The sequence below is a fragment of the Durio zibethinus genome, chromosome 5 (genome assembly GCF_047325235.1).
Source record: "Durio zibethinus cultivar Kanyao isolate XHJ-2024 chromosome 5, ASM4732523v1, whole genome shotgun sequence".
Lineage (NCBI taxonomy): Eukaryota > Viridiplantae > Streptophyta > Magnoliopsida > Malvales > Malvaceae > Durio > Durio zibethinus.
The window spans coordinates 3,504,581-3,520,779 of record NC_143166.1 but is presented as its reverse complement, the minus strand read 5'-3'; the positions used below and the strand labels follow the sequence as shown (position 1 = coordinate 3,520,779).

At 34.6% G+C, this 16,199-nt stretch overlaps 1 protein-coding gene and 1 pseudogene across 5 annotated transcripts; both read left to right on the top strand.

Annotated features, from left to right (window-relative positions):
- Positions 1-4,674: 4,674 nt before the first annotated feature.
- On the top strand, positions 4,675-13,011 carry CRR3 (chlororespiratory reduction 3). Of its 5 annotated transcripts, none has more exons than XR_016342099.1 (4): positions 4,675-5,000; positions 5,236-5,378; positions 11,654-11,831; positions 12,564-13,011. XR_016342099.1 is itself a non-coding variant. In XM_022870563.2 (3 exons), exons 1-3 carry the CDS (start codon positions 4,753-4,755, stop codon positions 11,776-11,778), a joined length of 516 nt encoding a protein of 171 aa, XP_022726298.2. In that variant the 5' UTR covers positions 4,675-4,752; the 3' UTR covers positions 11,779-12,000. The 5 variants fall into 5 exon arrangements, 1 of the variants encoding a protein (XP_022726298.2); XR_016342101.1 differs by having other exon boundaries at positions 12,550-13,011; XR_016342100.1 differs by having other exon boundaries at positions 12,490-13,011.
- A 158-nt stretch (positions 13,012-13,169) lies between these two features.
- Positions 13,170-14,440, top strand: LOC111282472 (serine carboxypeptidase-like 50 pseudogene; annotated as a pseudogene).
- The last annotated feature ends 1,759 nt before the right edge of the window (positions 14,441-16,199 follow it).

Sequence of the window (16,199 nt, the reverse complement as noted above, 5' to 3'; positions counted from 1 at the left end):
TAGTTTGGTAGCAATTTAAGATAATTTTTTCACCTAAGGAGTATTCATGGAGATTAGTGTCCCACTCTAAAGAGGCTCCATCTTCAGATTTATTAAAGTATTTTATTCTAAAAAATTAGTAAAGTCTCTCAACAATTTGGTAGGACTTACTTTGAAGCAAATTTTCTAATAGTTTGGTGAAATTTTATTGTAAAATATTTATAAAAATTTTATTTTAAAACATTCATTATGTCTCCCAATAATTTGATAAGACTTAATTTAGGAATCAATCTTTTAATCGTTTGGAGGACAAATTATCTTTTTTTTTTTAAATTATTTATGGAATTTTTCAATACTTTAGTGGATTCCATTTTAAAAATTTAAATCCATGAAAATTTCCAAATGTTTGGTAAAATTCATGATTTTATTTTGTAAAAATTTTTATTTGAAAGAAATTTTTTTATTATCTATTATTTATTTATTTTTCAAACTTATTTGAAAAGATTTTTTTTGTTTTTATTTTTTTAGAAACTTATTTATTTTCAACAATAAAACAATAGAAAAAATTTTTACAAAATAATAAAATTTATCAAATAAAAATAAAATCAGTAAAATAAAAAACTGAAAATAAAATAAAATAAAATAAAAACCTGCGATTGGGTCAGGTCAAAATGTAGGTCGACGAGCAGGTCAGCAGGTCAATGTGTGGATCCTGGGCTATCAAAACGACGTCGTATTGGGTCAATATAAAAGATACGCCTTGCATTTTAGATTCAAACGCTCTCCGCCTCTTCTCTCATTAGGCCAAAAACTCTCTCATTTCTCTCTAAAAATTTTTCATAAATTCAGCCAAAAACTAGGTCTATCATTGATTTCTAGAAAATTGATCAAAATCCGATCAAAAAATTCAAACTTTCACTAAAAATTTCATCAGCAAATTCAAGTGTTCTTTCTTAAAATCCAATTTTTTCCAAAAAATCCTAGAAACTTTCAAAATTTTCCAGATTTCCTCCAAACCTTTCCAGAACTTCAATCCCAACTCTAGAAACCTAAAACTAAATCCCATAAAGCCAAATCTAAATCCAGAATCCTCAGTATTACCAAAAATTTCCTAGATCAAAATCCAAAACCCTATTGCCTAGATGTCTATTTTCAAAATTACAACAACCAAAGTTTTTCCAACTTTCACCGTGTAATCAAATCCACTATCTCTATTCCTTTAGTTTGATTTATAGGCAACTTTAGGATAAATTTTAAGAAATGGACAAAACCAATCCAAGCTTGAATCCTGAATTTGGATTCTGCCCGAACCCTAATTTAAGCTAAGTTTTAGCAATTTATTCGATTTAAAACTGAAAATTCCTTGATTATGAATTAAAGCCTTTAATCTTGTGGATTGAGTTCCTTTTTATCCAAATTTTAGTTCTCATGTTCAATCGCAGATTAAAAGAAAAAAATAAAAAATAATAATAATAGTACAATGATAATAATATAATATAATGTGGTGTATAATAATATATTATTATACTGTAAACTATAATAATATAATATGCTATAAATCTACAATTGACCTAAGCACAAATAAGTGTCTACAATTGCAATTCGTTGTTGATGGTCTTTTTGGCTCATTTTATAGCTTTTGTCTAAATATTATATGCTTAAATCGAAAAGTAATTTGCATAAAGCAAATTTTGATTCAGTCCTTTTGTAAGTTGTTATGAATATATATCGGTGTGATTATTTATGCTATGCTAAATTTCAAGATATAAAACGTTGATAAAAAAAATTTTTTAAAAAAAACAAGATGTTGGAGTTTTAGTATGTATTTTATTTTTTATTTTTTATCTTTTATGTCTATATGCAAAATCTCCAATTCACTTCAGCAAAAATATATAAAATTTTATTGGAAATTAAATTGTTTATTGGAAATTAAATTGTTTTCAGATATTGTTGTTATTGATGACAAATGTTTATAATTGGATTTTTATGTATATACAGTTTTATAACAAATTTAGTCTGATAATTTAATCATCAAAATAAATGTTTATTATTTTTATTTTTATTTTTATTTTTTATAATTTAATATAGTTAAATTAAATTCTCACTAAATAAGAGGTGGGTGGAAAGTGGGAGCCACCCTTTAACATGATTTGCACTCGTCTGACAAAACAAAAGGTCTCCAGCATAGACTCTGGTTAATTGAGAACTACAACTTTTTAATGGGTCATCCATCATCTTACTTGCATTATACGATCTGAAAAGGACTTCTATTAAGCAAAAGGTTTAAGGTTTCAAACTGTACTCCAAGGTATTTATTCTCTGTCAATAGGTCCAAGCAAATTTTAGATTTTAGGTTCCAAATTGACGACTATCCCTCCTATTGCCTTTTATACTCTTTCGTTGTCTTCCACGTCTCTTCTTTCCCACACGACTTTCTTTTTTAAAAAATCACAAACTCTCGTTTTGGGTTGACTTCAAAATATATATATATATATATATTATTGTAATAACACTTGAATCAAAATTCAAATTGAACAGTAGAAAATAATTGGCAGCAGGCATTGTGTTTCCAAGATATTAACATACTTGCATAAGTAATCGAATGAGATGAATAGCTTGCAAGAATGACAAAGAGAGTAATTGGACAACAACAATAAAAGAGCTAGCACTGAAAGATTCATTGTTCACTTGTAGGCTAGATAGAAAGTAAAGCAGCAACGGAGTTTTTCGCTCAAGCTCTTGGGAGTAGGCATCAGCTTCTTCTTCTGGATAAAAGCAGACTGTAGCTCATTATTGTTTGAGCAACAATCGGTAAAAACAAGAGATTCAGTTTAATTACATGACCCGATTTATATGTGCAAGCAGAAATTACAATTCAATGAAGAATCATTCAACAAATATGATATTGTTGCATTTAAAGAAAAATTAATAAACAATCAAAATGAAATAAAAGATTAATTTCGAATTTTATAAATAAAAAAATAAATTTAAAATGAAATCCAATCTTACTCGACTTCAAATTGATAAAGGTTCAAAATAATTATAAAATATCAAAAGATCAAAAAAAAAAAAAAACTTATAAACTGATAAAAAGTCCAGTTATAATTTTTCATTCCTAGGCTTGGTGAATGTGAGGCAGGCTTGGTGCTCGGGAAAGGTGCAGGGTAAGGGCTGGCTGCTTCTTTCTGCTCGCAGTTTCTGTTTAACCATTCCACAACATCTCCCACGTCTTTTCATGTGACTTTGGGACCCCAAAAAGTTACCCGACACTACCTACATTCACGGCTAGATCATTATAAAATGTGGGAGAAATCAAAGTACTTCTAAGTCAATTGTTGATTTTTTCAATTAAAAAAAACTTTACTAATTAAAGACATTTATTTAACTCACATATGTCAAATTTTGTGAACATTCATCCTAAAGAAATGTAGTATACATGAAAACTAAAATAGTTGCCAATTGGTGATCATATATAAATGGTCGATTCTTTGAATTGAATTTAATTTACAATAATTGATACATGATTCTTTATTCAAACAGTATGATTCGAATTCTATTTTTTCTAAATTAAAAAAATTATTTTGAAATTATATAATAAATTTAAATATGGATATCCAAGTTACTTACTTCTTTTATATATAAGAAAGAGGCATTTCTAGTTTGTGTTTTTCTTTGCTTTTTTCCTTTCTATAATAATAATAAAAAGGATGATCCGTTTGGATTCCGAAATGAGATTAGGATTTGTATGTTTCGCCAGCCCAATTCCAGTACTCTAAACTCAAAATTTAACGCCCAAATCAGATTATGGGCCTCCTTACTTAACTAAGCCGTCCAATCCACCATCTGATTCCATTCAGATTGGGGTCGGCTTCAGTTTTTACTTTTCGGTGCAAACTGCTAAGTAATGCAACTCTCAGCATAAGTTTGTTTCCTTACGTGTGCTTACAAAGTTTCGTTGCAATCACTTTCCAAGTATGGAATTAGAATGGATCGAGAAATCGGTAAAGTTATGGTTCAAAATGTTTACAAACTCACGTGTTAAACCAGCAAGGAGCTATAAGATACAAGGAAGAAACCAAAGGCTCTGAATTTTAATGGTAATAATTTCATCAATTACCAATTGTAATCTTCAGGCTTGGCAAAGGGATGTTTCAGATAGCATTTTTACCTTGTGAAGGATCCTTGCCATTTACTTCTGGAATTAAAACTCATTCAGATCTCGTGGAAGCCCTTGATGGTAATAAGATTTTGTCCAAAAGAAATCAACTGATTGCTGCAGTACCAAAGAATATTTTTAAACCGTATATGACACTAAAAGGGTCATCAAGATAATCAATTATGAAGAATTTACATTATGGTGATGGCATTTAGCAGTGATCTGATGATGTGTTCAATCTAGCTGATTTGTGTCTGTCGGAACTCCTGCTAGTTGGATAAGCAGCCTCTTGTTTACTTTGCCACTAACATTTTGATTGGCTTTGGTTAACATTATCCCAAATTCCTGATCTCCAAATCAGTTGGAATTTCTGCCAAATAATTTAAGCAAAGACAACATGTTATTATAAGGTGTATTTTGGATATATACAAAATATAGGCTTGCAATGGGTTGGGATAATTTTTCAGGTCTTGTACCTCCTGCTTCAAATGTTGTACCTTAATATCTATTCAAGATATTTCTAGTTGATCACTGGCCAGCCCATCATAAGTTATCCTTTGACAGTTAGAAGAGCAAACTAACAAAACCAAAATACGAAACAGGGAACTCCAAAAAGCATGGCTTGCTTATCCTGCAGTTCTATTCATATTTCCATTTCCATGCCCAAAGCTTTTGCGCTTCCCTTTGCCTCTCTTACCAACAACCCCTCTCGTCCCCAAGAAATGAAAACAAATCCTAAACCCAAAACTAGAACACGTCCAAGAAGAAGGAGACAAAGTTTGCACCAACAAAAGCCGCAGCCTCCTTCCATCATCCAAATTGAACGTGCCATTGGTGCAGGCTCCTTCCGTGACGCTGACTCCAGGCATACCTTCTTCTCTTTCTTTGTTTTAACAATTTCTCATTTGTTTGATTGTAAACCTCTTACTAGTTATAGTTGATGGTTCTTCACAATTTCTTCCTTAATTTGCTGTTGCGTTTTCCATTCTTTTTTTTTTTCTTTATGGGAAGTTGAGAATAAGCTTGATTGAGATGGGATTTGCATGTTTGTGACTAAATGTGTGTTGGTAATTCCACTTTCTTTGGTTAAACATGGCCAGTGATTTGGAGCAAAGGAGGAAGACGATATTTGATGGGCTTTTGCCTATTACTAGTGGTAAATTTGAAGGAGCAATTGAGAAGAAGCTCCGCGAGACTGGAGAGTGGATGGGTAGCAGTACTGAAGCAACCTTTCGTTCCTCTGGTATTTGATTTTTGTCTTCAATTTGCTTCTCTTTCTTTCACAACTGACAAATATGCTTGGATTGCAATCTAGTATTAAGATTGTTGCGCCTGAAGCAATAATCACAACAATACAGAAGCAATAGACAATAATCAAATGCGCAGAAAAATAAAGCACACCAAGATTTACGTGGAAAACCCTCCAGTGTAGAGGGAAAAAAACCACGGGCCGCCAGAAAAATCTTCACTATCAAATAATAGTTATACAAAGTTCTTCTCTAGCTAAAACTAGAGCTAATCAACAACTAGAGAAACAATTGGAGAAATCTCACCAAATAAGTGACTCAACAAATACACCCTGGATTTGTTCCTAGAGAGCTTCAAACCCGATCTTCACCGTTCAGAATGTCAAACTCTGAATCATAAACCTCCTGACAAGGTTCCAACTCAATCGGACCACGGATCGACTTCCGTTCAACCAACTCTCCCTTCTCCTTTTTCTCTCTCTGCTTTTCCTGGCTTTTCTTCTTTCTCTGCTTGGTTGTCGACACACACACAAAACAACCCCACCTCTTTTTTTATTAAGTAGCTAGGGCTCTGTGTAAAATAAAAGATCAAGGCCCATGGCCTTTACTTGGTCCAAAACCACTTACATGGGACTGGACCCCATTTTCCTAACAATCTCCCCCTCCAGTCCCATTAGAAGGAGATTCATCACCATAGCAATTTCATTTGGAACTTACCTTGGCCAGGGAACTCATTCCGGCCAAGTTACTGCAAAGCTCAAGCTTTTCCCTGGGAAGTATCTTAGTCAACATATCTGCCACATTTTTATCAGTATGGACTTTCTTCAATAGCATCTGCTGTTCTTCAATCACTGAACGTAACCAATGATATCTAACATCAATGTGCTTTGTTCTAGCATGGTACATGGTATTCTTACTCAAATCTAAAGCACTCTGGCTATCACAAAATACCACATACTCTTTCTGATTCAACCCCAATTCAAAAAGAAAACGTTTCATCCAAAGCATTTCTTTACATGCTTCAGTTGCTGCAATATACTCAGCTTCTGTAGTTGACAAAGCAACACACTTCTGTAACTTAGACTGCCAAGATACAGCTCCTCCTGCAAAAGTGAACAAATACCCTGAAGTAGATTTCCTACCATCAAGATCGCCTGCCATGTCAGCATCAGTAAACCCTTCTAGAATTGGTTGTGAAACTCCATAAGTCAAACACATTTTTGAGGTACCCCTCAAATATCTAAAAATCCATTTTACTGCTTCCCAGTGAACCTTCCCTGGATTAGAAAGAAATCTGCTCACTACACCAACTGCATGAGCAATGTCAGGCCTTGTACAAACCATAAGATACATTAAAGAACCGACTGCAGAAGAATAAGGAATACTAGACATAGCTAGTTGCTCTTCCTTAGACACTGGACAAGATTTCTTACTTAGATGAAAATGGTTGGCAAGTGAACTGCTAACTGATTTAGCATGTTGCATGTTGAATCTACCAAGCACTCGTTCAACATACTTTTCCTGTGACAACCACAGCTTTCCAGCTCTCCTATCTCGGATAATGTCCATACCAAGAATCTGCTTTGCTGGACCTAAATCCTTCATATCAAAGGACTTAGACAATTGTTCTTTCAACCTGCAAACCATACTAGCATCTTGTCCTACAATCAACATATCATCAACATATAATAATAGGATAATGAAGTTACCATTAGGGAATTGTTTAATATACACACAAGAATCTGCTGCTGTTCTTTTATAGCTATGACTCATCATAAAAGAATCAAACTTCTTGTACCACTGTCGCGGAGCTTGTTTCAAGCCATACAAGCTTTTCTTCAATTTGCAAACTAAGTGCTCTTTCCCTTTCACTTCAAAACCCTCAGGCTGATTCATATAAATGTCCTCCTGCAAATCACCATGCAAAAATGCAGTTTTAACATCAAGTTGCTCAAGCTCAAGATTCAAACTAGCTGCCAATCCCAGTACCACTCGAATAGAACTCATTTTTACAACTGGAGCAAAAATCTCATCAAAATCGATGCCTGGTTTCTGAGAAAAACCTTTTACTACCAATCGAGCTTTGTACCTCACTAGTTTGTCACCATCCTTTTTCAACTTGAACACCCATTTATTCTTTAATGGCCTCTTCCCTGTTGGAAGTTTAACAAGATCATAAGTACCATTCTTTCGCAATGACTCCATCTCTTCTTTCATTGCTTTTAACCAGTGCTCTCTATCCGGAGTAGCCTGCACATCTTGAAAGCTTTCTGGCTCCCCTTCACTGGTAACTAAAATAAAATCTGAACTTGGATACCTGGTAGATGGCCTGCGCTTTCTAGTAGATCTCCTGAGCTGAGACTCTACATCACTTGATGCTGAAGGTAGCTCCCCCTGCTCAACACTCTCAGGTAGAGAGGATTGCTCCCCCTGCTCAAAACTAATAGCATCTGGCTCATCACCAACTATGGCTGGCTCATTCATATCCCCAAATTCTGTTTCTGGCTCATTTTCACCATCTGTGGCTCTTTCCTGTGAAATCACTGTCGGTGTTGAAACATCACACTCAACAGTAACTCGTGTAGTCTTCTCATTTTTCTCAAGGTCTGCTATGGTTTCTTTTTCATGAAAGACCACATCTCTGCTTCTGACTGTCTTTCTCTTTACTGGATCCCATACCCTGTAGCCAAATTCCTCATCACCATATCCTACAAACACACACTGTGTAGCTTTACTATCAAGCTTTGACCTCTGCTCTTTTGGTACATGCATGAATGCTTTACACCCAAAAACTTTTAAGTGAGAGTATGAAGCATCTTTTCCTGTCCACACTCTTTCTGGAATGTCAAAGCCCAAAGGAACTGATGGTGACCTGTTAAGTAAATAACAAGCTGTGTTGACTGCTTCACCCCAGAATGGCTTTGGTAATTTTGCCATCCTCAACATACATCTGACTTTTTCCACAATGGTGCGATTCATTCTTTCAGCTATACCATTATGCTGCGGTGTTTCAGGTTCTGTCCTCTCATGCCTGATCCCATGCTTTGAGCAATACTCTTCAAAGCTTTTAGATGTGTATTCCCCACCATTATCAGTTCGAATACACTTTAAGGGTAACCCTGTCATCCTTTCAACCATGGCATGAAATTTTTGAAAATACTGCAGTACCTGACTTTTATATTTCAACATATACACCCAAGTTTTACGTGAAGCATCATCAATAAAAGTAACAAAATATCTGCTACCACCTAATGACTCAACCTCAATGGGACCACATACATCAGAATAAATTAATTCCAATCTATTTTCTTTTCTCTGAGAACTTTTACGAAAAGAAACTCTATGATGCTTACCAAACAAACAATAATCACATGAATCAAGAGACATACCTTTGGTCAAGGGAATGAGAGAGTGCCTTGCCAAAACCTGTAACCCTTTTTCACTCATGTGTGCCAGCCTCCTGTGCCACAAGTTTGCTGAAGCATCATTTTCAACGATATTTACCTGGTTACCGTTCAATTGCATCCATGTCTTATACATTGTGCAGCATAATTTTCCCCTTGCAACTACCATAGATCCTTTGAGAAGCTTCCACTGTCCATTCTTTTGTCGGCTTTCATATCCCTCCTTATCAAGGACATTAATAGCAAGCAAGTTCATTCTCATATCTGGAATGTGTCTGACATCTCTCAAAGTCAACATGCAGCCTGTACTAGTTTGTACAACAATATCACCAATCCCAACAATCTGCGACACACTCTTGTTTCCCATCTTGGTACAACCAAAGTCTCCTGCTTTGTAAGTTGTAAACAACTCTCTCTTAGGAACACAATGATATGCCGCTCCTGTGTCAACTATCCACTCAATGCCGGGATCACTAACATGATTACAATCACCATGTGTACAAATCAAAGTAACTGAATCACTATCTGAATTCACTGCTGCAACATTGCCATCATCTGAACTCTTGCCTTTCTCATCTTTTCGCTCTTGCTTTAAGATTCTACAGTTTCGTTTTATATGACCCGCCTTACCACAATGGAAACACTTCACTTTACCTCTAGACTTGGATCTATGTTTAGACTTACCACGGCCTTTTGAGTCCTGACCTCTGTCGATGTTTCTACCCCTGTTCTCTGTGACCAAAGCTTGATTCCCAGGGTCTACATCTTTTCGCCTCGCTTCTTCATTAAGCATACTGTCCTTTACCATCTCCAATGTCACCTTATAATCAGGAGCTGAATTAAGAACAGTCACAACTAGAGTATTCCAGCTGTCTGGCAATGAACCCAAAAGAAATAATGCCTTCATTTCATCATCCATCTTAAGTTCCATAGTAGTCATCCGATTAAATATATCTTGAAAATCACTCAAGTGCTCTGTAACAGATCGTCCATCCCTGTACTGTAAAGTTGCAATCTTTTTAACAAGCATAACTTTATTCATACCTGTTTTTCTCTCATACAATGCTGCCAATTTTTCCCAAACAATGTGAGCATCTGACTCCTGCGCTACATGATGGAACACGCTGATATCAACCCATTTTCTGATTGTAGCCAGCGTCTTTCTACCTAGCTTCTTCCAGCTTTCATCTTTCATATCTGCTGGTTTAGCCGAATCACCCAATACTGGCTCATACAAATCTTTACAGTATAGATGATCCTCCATCATAGGCTTCCAAATTGAATAATTCGATGCTGTCAATTTTATCATGGAACCTGTATCACCGTCCATGATCTCAAACAGAATTTACTTCTATCCTGGGTTGCTTCTGTATCGATGTCTCAAAATAACCCTCGCTCTAATACCACTTGTTGCGCCTGAAGCAATAATCACAACAATACAGAAGCAATAGACAACAATCAATAATCAAATGCGCAGAAAAATAAAGCACACCAAGATTTACGTGGAAAACCCTCCAGTGTAGAGGGAAAAAAACCACGGGCCGCCAGAAAAATCTTCACTATCAAATAATAGTTATACAAAGTTCTTCTCTAGCTAAAACTAGAGCTAATCAACAACTAGAGAAACAATTGGAGAAATCTCACCAAATAAGTGACTCAACAAATACACCCTGGATTTGTTCCTAGAGAGCTTCAAACCCGATCTTCACCGTTCAGAATGTCAAACTCTGAATCATAAACCTCCTGACAAGGTTCCAACTCAATCGGACCACGGATCGACTTCCGTTCAACCAACTCTCCCTTCTCCTTTTTCTCTCTCTGCTTTTCCTGGCTTTTCTTCTTTCTCTGCTTGGTTGTCGACACACACACAAAACAACCCCACCTCTTTTTTATTAAGTAGCTAGGGCTCTGTGTAAAATAAAAGATCAAGGCCCATGGCCTTTACTTGGTCCAAAACCACTTACATGGGACTGGACCCCATTTTCTTAACAAAGATAAGTTTCTTATCTTAATCATTTCTCCTCTCTTTTCTGTTTGGAAGAAAGTTTAATTAATATGAATGATTTGACAAGAAATTTAATGTCTACTAGAAACAATGTGAACCATATGTAACAGCAATATTTTGGTTGTTAAAAATGTTGACTAAATTGAACTCCCATGAACAAGGAACTCAATAAAGCCTATTGTAGTTGACTTAGATGTTATTATATATATTCTGAACAGAGAAATATTCCCTTTATCTTTACTTCTTTTACCCTGCAACTATAAAGTTCAAAAAGTACTACTTATAGTACTTGAGTTTATGCCTGTATCAAGAATCAAATCCAAAATTTGCTACTTGTAGTTATTATTGTTTCTTACCTTTTATCCATGTTCTTGATTATAGTCCTTAGTTCAGTAATCTCAATCTCAGTATCTTACCAAATGCGCATTTCCTCCCTTCTATTTGTATTTCATTGTGTAGAGATTCAGAATCCATTGTTTTGGCAGTAGAAACAATATGATTCAGCTCCTACTATGTTAACTATGTTATTTTCAACTTCACATCTAATGCATTTTTCGGCATGATAAAGCACACCAAAGTCAGAAAAGAGCACCTTCTTTGTTCATAGACAACAGATGAAAGAAGAAAATGAAAAAAATAAAAAAAGCAAAGAATTTAATGGTTATGGTTCTCTTCCTCCACTTTATTCTATCTGATATGAAATGGTATTCTAAACTTCTCATAAGGCCCTGGGTTATACAATGAGAGTTGTTGATGTTCCATCCCATAACTTATAACCATTTAGAGTGCCGCCTTGGGGAGTTCTAAATTTCATTTCTTTTGATTGGCTCATAATGGTTTTTGTATGCAAATTGTTCTGCAGGAAAGAGAATTCTGTTGGTTGTTCTCCAATGGATCTTACCAATTTGGACCTTTTCTCTCCTAGTGGCTTCCGGAGTCATAAAGCTACCATTCAGCACACCTCTGATTGACGACCTGATCATGTGAAACTAGATTCAATACTAGCCTCCCAAATATTTTTCTTCTGATTTGTGTACCTGGTAAGTGGCTGTGTTTCCTTCCAGCTTAAAGCCAGTTGTAGACCTTGAGTTTTATAACGACTCCCCAGGTAAAGACATTAGTTTCAGTTGCCATAAATACATCTAGATGTGATATGATTATGTATTTCTGAATTTTGATAATTGCTAAAAAACGGACATTTTTGCTGCATGATCTTTTGGTAGCATTTGCCTTATACTATATTTTTCTTGATTAATTTGTAGTTGATTTCTTGTTATAATGCAATCAAGACTTGCCCTGTATGTTAATAATAATTTTAGTAAATTTTTAAGATTGAATTTAAAGTTTAATTCAATTAATTCATATAATTATCTTAAAATGTGACATTCAAAAAATTCAAGATTCAAATATTAATTTTATATTTTTGTGTCCGACCTCTTTGTACCGAAAACAAAATTTAGGATTAGGGTATCATTGTATTAGCTTAATCAAAATAAAGCTTTAAAGAAACTAAACTAGCACAAATAGCATTGTTACTCCTTTTTTTTTTCTTTAACAATTAATGAATCGTAAACCCAAATTAACCAAAAGAACTAAACTCAAGAAACCTAGAAAACCCTCGTTTCCTGTATTACACTAAAACATAGTAACAGCAATTGCGTTTATCTTCCTTTGGTTGCACGTTTGTTGATAGTGAAGTCTTGGTCATCTTCCTCTGCTTCTCCTTCCGGCGTTGGTAACGTGATTCATGACGTGTAGAAAACGATTGGCAGGCTTGGGACATCTCGGACGAAAAAGAACAAGGTTTTCCAGCATGAACATGAGATAACAAAGTAAGAATATGAAGCAAGACTGACAAATTAAGTTCACGCCCTGGAGACGTCGGTGAAGATGATGTTGGTTGTGGTTGCCGAGAGGATTTTCTTCCTTACTCATCGCAAGAAGCCATTGGTGCAAAGCAAATCTGGGAGGGAGCTGGTAATTGAACCCTGTAATTTATGTGTTAAGACGAGAAACAAAATGCTTATTATGGTTTATATATATAGAGTCAGGATTAATTACCAATTCAAACCGGAATAGGAATACATAAAAGACAAACCCAGAGATTTAACTCAATTGCTACTGAAGATTTAATTCAATTAATTATGCAATTTAAGTGAAAATACATACACATCTGTATTTTAAAAATTTTTATAATAATTTTATATAATTTTTAATCAATCCTCAGTCAGTTTTACGTAAAGTATATAGTGTAGATAAAAGATTTGTAATATAAAAAAACGCATGATGCCTACCATTAGTCAAAAAAACAATCAACAAATTTCTGTTATATTGTCATCACAAAAGTTACAAGCCATTTGCAAGCATTTCTAACAATAATGGGAGAAGAGTCAACAACAAAAACTCGCTTATTTTTCCTCTTCGTCTTCCTCCATCTTACTACTTCAACTCCTCTCTTCACCGAACAAGCCCTCCCTGCTAAATCTGGCTACCTCCCAGTGAATCCTGCCTCCTATTCTGCCATTTTCTACACTTTCTATGAGGCCTAAACCCTCACTTCACCCCTTTCCAATAACCCACTTCTCATTTGGCTCCAAGGTGGCCCTGGCTGCTCCTCCATGACAGGCAATTTCTTCGAGCTTGGACCCTAGCGCGTTGTTTCTTCTTACAGTCAAAACGTGGAACACTTGTCTCTTGAGCCCAATTCAGGTCCTTGGAATCGCTTATTTGGTCTCATTTTTCTTGATAATCCTATTGGAACAGGGTTTATTATGGCTTCAGGGCCTCAAGAAATCCTATTACATTTTGAGCCACAATACTCAATTGATAGCTTCAGAAAGAGTGAATTTGAGAGGTGTTGCCATTGGTGATGGGTTCACGGAACCTGAAACTCAGGTTGCTGCTCATGCTGTTAATGCTTATTATTCTGGTTTGATCAATAAGAAGCAAAAAGATGAACTATAGGAAGCACAATGGGAGGTAATTAAGTTGGTTAAGATGGGGAATTGGAGTGAGGCAACAAATGCTAGAAATAAGGCAATGCATTTGTTTGAAAGCATGACAGGATTGGCCACTTTGTATGACTTCACAAAGAAAAAGCCTTGCCAGACAAGTTAGGAGTGGATGAATCAATGGTATTTGAGGGTTGCTGTAGCGTTGTAAAAGCTGCAATGCATGAAGAGATGATGAAGAGTGTGAAGTACATGGTGGAATTTTTGGTGGAAAAGACCAGGGTGGTGTTGTACCAAGGCTTGTATGATATAAACATTGGTGTAGTCCCAAATGAGGCATGGGTGAAGACAATGAAATGGGATGGAATTGCAAAGTTCTTGATGGCTGACAAAAAGATTTGGAGAGTGAATCGCAAGCTTGCGGGGAATGTGCAAAAATGGGAGAGTTTGACCAATGTTGTGGTCATAGGGGCTGAACATCTTTTGCCTGCTGACCAGGCATTGAATTCTCAGGCTATGATTGAGGATTGGGTTATGGAGAATGGATTCTTTGGTGGAGAACCGGAGAATGTCAGAACGAACTTAAGTGAGGCAATGTGAAATTTGTATTATTGTTGTAGTGCTGGATTGCAGCTGTTGCACTGAACTTTGTAACATATATTTATTAACAAACGAGTGTGATCTTTGGGAGATTGAAACTGAAATTTCCATGTGAGACAAATTCCAGAAACCCAAGTGTAAGGAACTGCAAAATTTGAGAGACTAAAACCTGTAAGTGGCGATTAACAAACTCATCAAGCAATCAATGGAAAGGAAACTTTTAGACAATTTCATAGCAGAAGAAAATTAACAGTAGAAAGGTTTTTATTTAATTAAATATAAACGAGAACATTTTGAGAAGTCTAAATATTAAGGTAAAAATGTTTATGAATCATATCTAAACATGATATCAATACTTTATATACTTACTCAAGATTAACTCAGTTTGATAATTTATGCTTCAAATTTTGTCCATATCCTTTCAAATTATTAAATGGTATGATTCAGACTCGTCTAGATAATTTTTTTACAAAAAAAATAAAAATATTTTTTTTATTTAATCTTGAGTATTTTTTTCCTTTCACTCCCCCCACCTCCCCCCCCCCCCCCCCCCCCCCCCACTAGTTTCCGGTATTACTCTTTTCTTTCAATGTAAGTCATGATCTTGATGATTTAGTTTGGTCTAAAAGTAACTTTATGGCTTTCAAAAGCTAAAATTGCATCAAAGCGAAATGATTTCCCTAGAATTAGACTGCATTGAAATGATCAATGTTTCCTCTGAAATTTCACCTTTCAATACCAAAATATATATGTTCTTTTTCTTTTTTGTGAGCACTTAATATTCTTATATTTATTTATTTAAAATTATATTTCATGGTTTATTTTATTACTTTTTGACATTAAAACTAAAGAAACATAAATTTTGTAAAAAATATAGATAAATGCATAAAAAAAATCAGTTATTTTTTCTGATAAATCCATAGAAATCGAATGGGTAAAAAAAAAAAAGAGCCGGTTAATCTTTTCTCTTTTTATTTTTTTCTCCTCTATTCCGGAGTGGCATAATCTTTTTCCTTTTCCATAATTCTTCAATCTCCAAGGAAAACAAGTTTTGATCCCAAATTTCCAATACAACTATCAATAGAATTTAATATTTTAGCATTTTCTCTACCTAATTTTAAAAAGTTAAAGAACAACTCATCAAAGCTACATTTCATGTGCATGATTCACTTTCCACACAGCAGTTTTTAATTATTTGCTTCATGCTCATTTATTGATATTGAGTTCTTCAATTGTAATATTATAATAGAAAAAAGAGTTCTTCACTTGCATGCACTTTTTTTTTTTTTTTACAAAACGGTGTTAAAGCCTAACAAAAAAAAAATTACAAGTGCCGAAAATCGAATTTTAATTTTACAAGAATTCACATCCTAAGAGAGGTTGATGAAAATGTGTTATAGGCTTATAGCTCAAGAACATAAATAGAATGAATAATGAAATCATGTATTTCTATAAGACGATCACAATATTTTTAGATTATGCTTGGATTAATTATTTTTGTTCTGATTGATTTTAAATATGTATTTTTTTTATATCAGTATGATACATTTATATTAAGATAATAAATTGACGGATGAAGAAAGATAATTTTTTTTTTGTTTTATCAACTAGACTAATATTTTTGGATAAACTTTCAATTTCAAACAACTTTGTTTTCAGCTCTCATGTTCTTTGTTCTTTATGGTAATGTTAACAGACTGTCAACTAAAAAGCATATGAATACAAAATCTGCCAACTACCAAACTACTAGCCAAACAAAAATATCCAACTCAAACGTTTGAAATTTGTACAATTCTTTAGAAGACAACTGCTACAACAGCAAATTGGCATAATTTCAACAGATTGGGTCTTCCAAGT

What these genes read in the sequence shown, in the direction of transcription:
- CRR3 (XM_022870563.2), top strand. Translation starts at nt 4,753, where the DNA reads ATGGCTTGCTTATCCTGCAGTTCTATTCATATTTCCATTTCCATGCCC. An exon ending in TTCCGTGACGCTGACTCCAG is followed by an intron (nt 5,001 to 5,235) that starts GCATACCTTCTT and finishes AAACATGGCCAG; the next exon opens with TGATTTGGAGCAAAGGAGGA. An exon ending in AGCAACCTTTCGTTCCTCTG is followed by an intron (nt 5,379 to 11,653) that starts GTATTTGATTTT and finishes ATTGTTCTGCAG; the next exon opens with GAAAGAGAATTCTGTTGGTT.